Source organism: Nannospalax galili, unplaced genomic scaffold, assembly GCF_000622305.1.
Source record: "Nannospalax galili isolate Female #2095 unplaced genomic scaffold, S.galili_v1.0 scaffold186, whole genome shotgun sequence".
Lineage (NCBI taxonomy): Eukaryota > Metazoa > Chordata > Mammalia > Rodentia > Spalacidae > Nannospalax > Nannospalax galili.
Window position 1 is genome coordinate 4230018 of NW_008358774.1, and position 7650 is coordinate 4237667.

The following is a 7650-nucleotide window of genomic DNA, read 5'->3' on the forward strand; positions in this document are numbered from 1 at the left end:
AGAAATGAAGAATTTTTTTTGGCTGGCTTATCAGCAGACTGAACTCAGCCAAGAAAAGAATCAGTGCTCTTAAGGATGGATACATAAAAAATTTTCTAAGCTGGGGACTGGAGGGATGGCTCAGCAATTAAAAGGATCCAGGCTTGAGATTCTGTTCCCAGCCCCCTCATGATGGCTAATAGCCTTTTGTAACTCTAGTACCAGGTGATCTGACAACCTCTTCTCACTTCTGAGGGTATTGCATGCATGTGGTGCATTTACATACATGCAGGCAAAGCACATATACATAAAATAAAATGTAATTAATTAACTAATTTTAAAATTCCTAAACTGAAAGCCAGGTATGGTGGTACATGCCTGTAATCCCAGCACTTGAGAGGTGGAGACATGAAGATCAGGAGTTCAAGGACAGACTAAGTTCCATAGTGAACTCAAGAGTAGCCTGAGCTGCATAAAGTACTATCTCAGAAAAATCAAAATAAAATCCACAAATAATCTCCAAAAATAAGTAAATGACCTCTCAAAATGCCAATAAATAAATAAATCCCGCTTTCATCAGTTAGGATTTATAACTTTCTCCTGCCTTTGTCTTCTGATCATTGCCATTAATGGCCTAGAGAATTAGACCCTGTAACAAAGAGTAACAACTCTACGGGACTGCTGGTCTTTTGGGAGTTTAGGTCACTCTCTGCTGTGCTTAGCATCCTCCAATAATATGTACCCACCCTCTCCTCTGTGCAGTCCTGGCCATTCTGCTCTCTTATTTCTGATGGGCCTGCACCACGATCATTAACTGAGGGCTAGATTGCATTCAGAGGAAGGTAGCCAGCAAAGAAATTCAGTATGACACCATGCTGTGTTGCAAAGAATAGTTACAGTGAAGTAACAGGGGAGTGTGAGACAGAGCATTCCTCCTGAAGAACTTCTAGGAACAATTGTCAGGGCAAGTTCCAACTGGGTACAAAGTAAGGATGTTATCTCAGAATAGTGAGAGAATCTGAGTGGTCAGAGATGGGTGCAAAGTCTGGGCCAGCCAAGCAATAATGCCAAGGAACCTCCAGTGTGCCCCACTTTCAGTGATACCCTGCTTCCTGCCTGAGGCAAGCTGTCACCAGAGTGCAGAAGTCAGGGTGCACCTGAGTCCTTTTTTGGATTCAGAAGCTGCCAACAGTGGAGGATGCTTGGAAACCAAGTCTGTCCCTCCAGCAGCTGGTGCCTAGTAGACTAGTCCCAGCATTGACTTGTAGCCCTGTAATGTACTTCCTTGCTCTAGGAAGAGACTCCTGACTTTTTTCTAAATAAAGAGTGTGACAGAACTTCTGTTACTGGTCTGTTGGGGTTTTCTTGTCTGATCATTATGATCACCTCCAAATTGACTGGACAGTAATGCCCAGCTATCTGATTAAATAGATGTCTAGATATTGCCCTGAGGACATTTTTAGTATGCAATTAACTTTTACAACCAACCTGTGAATTTCAAGTAAAAAAAAAATTCCTCTCTTGATAACATGAATAGGCCTATTCCAATCAGTTTTAAGTCTTAGGACAAAGACAGGTTTCTGGAAGGAATTCTGCCTCAAGACTGCAGCATAGGGAACCTGCCTGAGTTTCCCATCCTACAGATTTCAGACTTGCCTCCCCAACAACCATGAATTCTTTAAGATCTCTCTCTCTCTGCATGTGTGTGTGTCTTGTTTTTCTAGAGAACTCTAAAATGTTTCTTCAAGTTTGTTGGCAGTAAAGTTCATCTTTTTGCAATAAATCCAAACTCACATTTGTAACCAAAGGGGAATTTTGTTCAACCAAAAACTATTATTGTATCCATTTACTTGACAATGGTTTAAAAAGAAAAACTCCACTCAGTTCAACTTTGTTGTTTTTCATTAATTCTCAGTTCTGTGTTGTTGCAATAGGACACTGCCCTCTAGCATGCCAATGTCAAAATTAATGCTATAATGCTTTTCAAAAAGCCATTGTAATTCTGGTCATCCACTTCTAACTGTTGCCATGCTAGGGTTCCTGCATCTCTGTAGCTTATAGAGTCTCCCATGGAAGCAATTGATTGCCTATGAAAAGCAGTAAAGCAGGACCAATCACAAACCACAATTCCACGCACTCGCCAGCTTCTAGAGAGTAACTGACCGAGGAGAAGCTTCTTGTCTGCGTCTGCTTTCTAGGTTGTTTTGATTTTTGTAAATGAAAGAAATATGAAAGATGCCACCATCTGAGACTCTCAGGAACATGCTGACAACTGAGAGTAGCCTGGGCCTCAAAGTTCCTCCCCTGTAGGAGGTAACAGGAGGCCTCTGCTTTTGTGGATACCACCATTTACTATCTCAATTTCCCTATGCATTGAAGTCTGGTGTGGGTGACTTTCATTCCTCAGCCTGAGACAATGTTTTACTTCATCATAGTTTCCTTCACTGGAACTTTTTTAAAAAATCCAATTGCTATGGGTAATTTGGAACGTTTGAAATGGGGGCCAGGGGTATAGATCAATTGGTAGCGTACACTAAATAAACTAGACAGGGTAGTGTTTGCCTGTAATCTCAACACTAAGGAGATAAAGACAGGAGGGTCAGAAGCTCAAAGTCATCCTTGGCTACACAATGAGAAAAAAGAAAAGAAGTTCCCAGTAGGTTGGCACCAATACACCAGATGGACCACACATAGAAGGCAATTTCCAACTACACAACAGAACACAAATGTGTCTAAAACAAATTTTAACAGTTTCTCTCTTTACAGATAGACATACTTTATTTTGACAAATTTAAGATAGAAAAATATCATAATGTGAATATAGCAGTTGCTCTTTTTGTAACAGAGTTTGGGGTATGCATTGTAACTTGGGTTGCCTTGTGAAGTGGTCTGTCTCTTCCAGCTGTGCTGCAGTCAAAACTGAATTATATCTAGCACTGCACTTGCTTGAAAGAATATTACACAGGTTTCTAAAAAGGTTATAGCACTCAATAATAAATATTAAAAAGCAAGGATCCCAAACAGCCTTTAAAATATAATATATAATTACAAACTGCAAACTTTAGACTTCATAATTTGAAGCTAAGAACTTATGTCTTCAAAATAGCTACATTTCCTATCAATATATAATAGAATAATAATAGGACACTCATTAAAAAACAAATGAAGGAAAATCCAAGTAAACGTGATATTGCAGATGACCAGAACAGTAAACAATTCCGAGTATTTATAGATGCCACTCAACAATATACTCTGTCCAGCAGGCAATAAAAACTGTAATTTTAACTATCATCAAAAGTGTGCCTTTGAATGTGGTCTTTGAACTTACTAAGTGCTGTCATCATTTCTACATGCCTCTTTGGAGGGGGTGGCTGAGGAACTCTTGGGACATGCAGATATTTGGTTATGGGTATAAAGACAAAAAACAAATGTTAGTGAGTCTGAAACTGAAACTGTTTTTGATTTTGTTAAGCACCTGCCCATGTCCTTTCTTTTGTGGCGCCTCAGGTAAAGTCCCACTAAATAATTCACATAGATGCTAACTTTGTCGCTGTCAGTACTTTTCAACTTTACTTTGCTTCCCTTCCCCCACTCCTCGGAATAAAACTGGAGGCGTTCTTTCTATCGTCTAAAATAACTGTATGTACATATGTACATACATGCATGTCCTGTTCAAGGACTGGGTAACTCTTCGTTTTCTATCAAATAATCCCTCTTCATATACTTAGTTCCCCTCACTAGCCTCCACACTTCCAAGTAAGCATCCTTTAAGGACCTCCTACTTGCTTCATCAGAGCAACCTTCTATTCTTGAGTTCCTAGCCACCAATGAGACCCCTCTGCCGCTGCCCCTCGCCTCTTGCCTACCTTGCTGAGTGGAGCCACCTGCTTCCTCCCCAACCTCTGGCCAGCCATTTCCACCCTCCCCGGGCAGCTCCTCCATAACGAATGGCAGCTGGTCCCCCCTAGGCTGTGGTTCTTCTGAGGGCTCTGACTCCAAGTCCTCGTAGTTGCTCTGCCTTCTGGTCTCCATGAATTTGGCGACGCAGTAAATGATGGAGCCTAGGGTGTTCACCACCACCCCGGCAATGAACAGAGAGGTGGGCTCCACGTCGCTGAAGGCCACCATGCCCACGGTGATGGTGGCGATGCTCTTCACCACACCCACGAAACTGGTGGTCACCGCGGAGTTGATGTAGGTACAGTGCAGGGTGGTGAAGTTCATGGCGCAGCCGATCAGGATGCAGGCCACGAAGATGGAAACCATGGCCGGATCCTTCCAGCCTGGGAAGGTCCAGGCGTGGATGGAGTCGGTACTGGCGAAGGAGCAGATGACCAGCAGCGGGGTGGCGGAGACAGCGATGACGTACTGTGCGGTGAGAGGCCCGTGCTCTGTGTCAGCGCTGGCCTTCTGGATCAGCACCAGGTAGGCAGCGTGCACCAGCACCGCCAGCACGCCAGTTACATACCCAATGGGGTCGCCGGTCAGGTCACCCGCTCCTGAGCGCAGGAGGACAGTCCAGCCAGCGTGGGGAAGAAAAAGAGAAGACACTGGGTTGACGCGGGTGGGTAACCACTGAGGTAACGCGTTGCGTTGCAAAGACGGTGTTAACACCCCAGTTCTTGCCCACGGATTTCCCCAGTGCCCAACAGAAACCCCTCATGCCTCCGCTATGGGGTCAAATGAGACAGCCAAGCTCAGTCAATGCACCGTGTGATGCAAACGGACAGATGCTTTCCTCCGACTCATCCCTGGGTCACCCCATCTTTCTCTGTCCACGATAAAGGCCACTGGGAGCTCAGATGTTCTCCGGGTAGGTCCCGCCAGGGCTTCCCTGAGCTATCAAAGGGTCACCTGGGTGGGTGATTCCTCAACCGCACCTCATAGGCACTGTAAGGGAGAGGAAACCCCAACTGGTGGCCTCAACCGGAGCGGGTCAGGCGCTTGCCGACGGTCCCCCCCAGCCCCCCACAACCGCAAAGCCCGGGAATGAGGGTTTCCCGCTCCCCTCAGATAAGCCCCGGCACCTGAGTCCCAGGCCGGCCGTCTCTGCGTGGCACCGCAGCCCCCCAAACTTGAACCCGGTGGAGCCCAGGCTTCCCTCCCATCGCTCCCGGGTCCCAGCCCCTAGTGATACGAGGAAGTTCACGGCCCCCTTCCTTCCGGCTCAGCCCGGGGCTGGACTCCAGCTCTTGGCTCATGCGGTTCTCTCACTGAGCAAGGAAGACCCGAGCACGGGTGGTGACGGGAAGGGGGCTACACGCGGGAGAAACCGGGCGGGGGGCGGAAGCCAGGACACCCGAGGAGGGGGAGGGCTGATGGAGGAGGGAGGCGTTAGCACTGGGGAGGCTCCGCTGGGTCTCCGGGGGAAGTCCCTTTTGTGAGCTCTAGGACCACTCTCAACACTCCGCCTCTCTCTGCCTCAGTCTCCCCATCTGGAAGTGAGGCGGTGGTACCGAGTGGTCCCCGGGGTCTCTGCGCGGTGGGGTGGGGTGGACTGGGGTCGGTCGCGGGTGTCTCACCTGCCAGGGCGGCGCCGCAGGTGGTGATGAGCACGGCGGCCAGCACCCCAGGCGAGGGCGCGCCGTTCTTGAGCACCAGCACGCCGATGAGCATGGTGACCAGGGGCAGGCAGCGCTTGAAGACCACGTACATGGGCAGGCTGAGGCCCCGCAGCGACCAGAGCGTGAGGCTGGACTGCAGAGTGGAGAGCACCGCGACCCCTGCGAACGAGCGCGCCAGGCTCAGGCCGAAGGGGGGCACAGCGATGAGCCCGAGGCGCCGCAGCAGCTCCAGGCTCAGCGCCGCGGTGGAGCTGGTCAGGCACTGCACCAGGGTCAGGAAGGAAAACTGGTAGCGGCTGATGAGGAACTTGAGCAGGATGTTGAGAGAGCCGGAGAAGACCCCGTGCGCAATGGCCACCGAGATGCCCAGCACGCGGCCCCGGCACAGCTGCCGCATAGCGCTGGCCCCGCAGCACCCCGCGGTGGCGGAGCTCAGGGACCTGCGGGGGGCCCGGGAGAGGCGCGGAGCGAGGGCGGCGGGGGCGCCGGCAGGGAACGCGGGCTCAGCTGCGGAGGGCAGCTCCAGCCCGGCGTCCTCGCGGCTCGGCGGCTCCGCTTCCGACTGCCCCGCAGCTCTGGGGAGGCAGAGGCGGGGGCGGGGGACTCCGAAAAGGGGCGGGGGGGGGGGGGGGGGGCCCCGAAAAGGTGGCGGGGGGGGGGGGGGCGGTCTGAGAGGAATGGCGGGAATCCTAGCGACAGCGACTTGGAAGAGGGGGAAGAGCGGCTCTGGGGTGCGTGCCGCGCGGTTTCGCGGTCCGGGAAGACGCTCTGCGGAGTGCGGGCTGGCAGCTGGACTGGCTGGCGACTGCGGCAGGGCGGGATGAGCCTGAGCCCCTCGGGCATTCAGCGCCCACCCTTGAGGGCACTCCCCGTGCTGCAGCTCCTCCCTTCCCGCAGCGACCCAGCGGTGGGGTGCGGACTAGGGGATCCCCAGCACCGCTGGAGACGATGTTAGAAACAACAGCGCTCAGGATTGAGCACCGTTCACTGGTCGCAACAAGTGACGGCGCCCGGAGCGTAGCAGCGGATTTTCCACCCACGGCCTCTCCCAGCACAGCTGGGGAGCAAGACCCGTCTGTGCCGGAGGGCGGCGGGGCCCCGGACTGTCAGGATCCCAGGGCCTTGAAAGCACCCTCTGCGCGGGCGTGCTCTGGGGCGCCCAGGCTGTCCTGTTCTGGTGCCAGGCGATGCTCACTAGTGTCTGCGAGCCTCCGGGAGAGGGTCCTGGCATCATGGGTGACTCTGGGGGAGCTTCCGCATGGAGGGTGGCGACTCAGGCCAGCGGATCATGGGGGTGGAGGAACACATTTAACTGAGGCTAAGAGGTAAAACAAGCCCAAGCGCAGAAACTAATTCTATGGGGCAGTAGACAACTACCGGCAAAGGAAGAGCGTGAAGAGAGACGCTGCCCCAGCGGTGCGAGAGGCGGAGCCAGGTGTGCGGGTGGATAGGGGGAGGGGAGAATCGGGAGGGTGGGGGCCGGAACTACGGAACTCCCCCACCCCCGTGTGGAGTTCTTGAGTCCCAGGGAACCAGTCCTTGTCTACAGAGACGGTCTCCGGCCTCTTTGGGGAGCAGGACTATGGTGATGTGGGTGCCATCATCCCCTGCCAAAGAATACACCTTTGGCTCACTGTACTTGTGAAACGTGAATGTTTCCCTGTGACTGAGAGAAAAGGGAATTCTTTTTTCTTTTTGCGTCAGGCCCAAGACTTCAGTGAGGCTTTTATCTGAATTCACTTCCCCGGGAAGTGATGCCCCGACCCGCCAGGAACCCTGCTGGAGCAGAACTGCTCGCTTAGGCGGAGGTCATCGTTAAGCGCTGGCAGGAGTCGGGCTGTGTTGCCACTTGAATTCTGTGGCCCGGGCCAGGCTTTGGGTGCGGAGGGGAGAGTTTAGGATCACTAAGCTCAGTCCAGTTCACAAACTGAGGTTTCTTAGCCACCGTGATCCCAAACTCCAATCCTTTAAGCACTGCACCACTTCGCCACACACAAGAGATCCATTTCTCTCTCAATTCTAATTTCTGCATGATTTTTACACTTCTGTGTAGAACACGATAGTCCAGTAGAGATTTGAAACTGTGATTATTAACAGTGCAGTAGGA

At 51.6% G+C, this 7650-nt stretch overlaps 1 protein-coding gene across 1 annotated transcript; it reads right to left on the bottom strand.

Annotated features, from left to right (window-relative positions):
- Window positions 1–2812: 2812 nt before the first annotated feature.
- Window positions 2813–6170, bottom strand: Slc35d3 (solute carrier family 35 member D3). Its single transcript, XM_008822052.2, has 2 exons — window positions 5502–6170; window positions 2813–4478 (listed from the first exon to the last, which is right to left on the bottom strand). Exons 1-2 carry the CDS (start codon window positions 5938–5940, stop codon window positions 3652–3654), a joined length of 1266 nt encoding a protein of 421 aa, XP_008820274.1. The 5' UTR covers window positions 5941–6170; the 3' UTR covers window positions 2813–3651.
- Between the last annotated feature and the right edge of the window lie 1480 nt (window positions 6171–7650).

Coding starts and splice junctions, on each gene's coding strand:
- Slc35d3 (XM_008822052.2), bottom strand. CDS start 5,940: ATGCGGCAGCTGTGCCGGGGCCGCGTGCTGGGCATCTCGGTGGCCATT. Junction 4,479..5,501: donor CTGCGGCGCCGCCCTGGCAG/GTGAGACACCCG, acceptor TCCTGCGCTCAG/GAGCGGGTGACCTGACCGGC.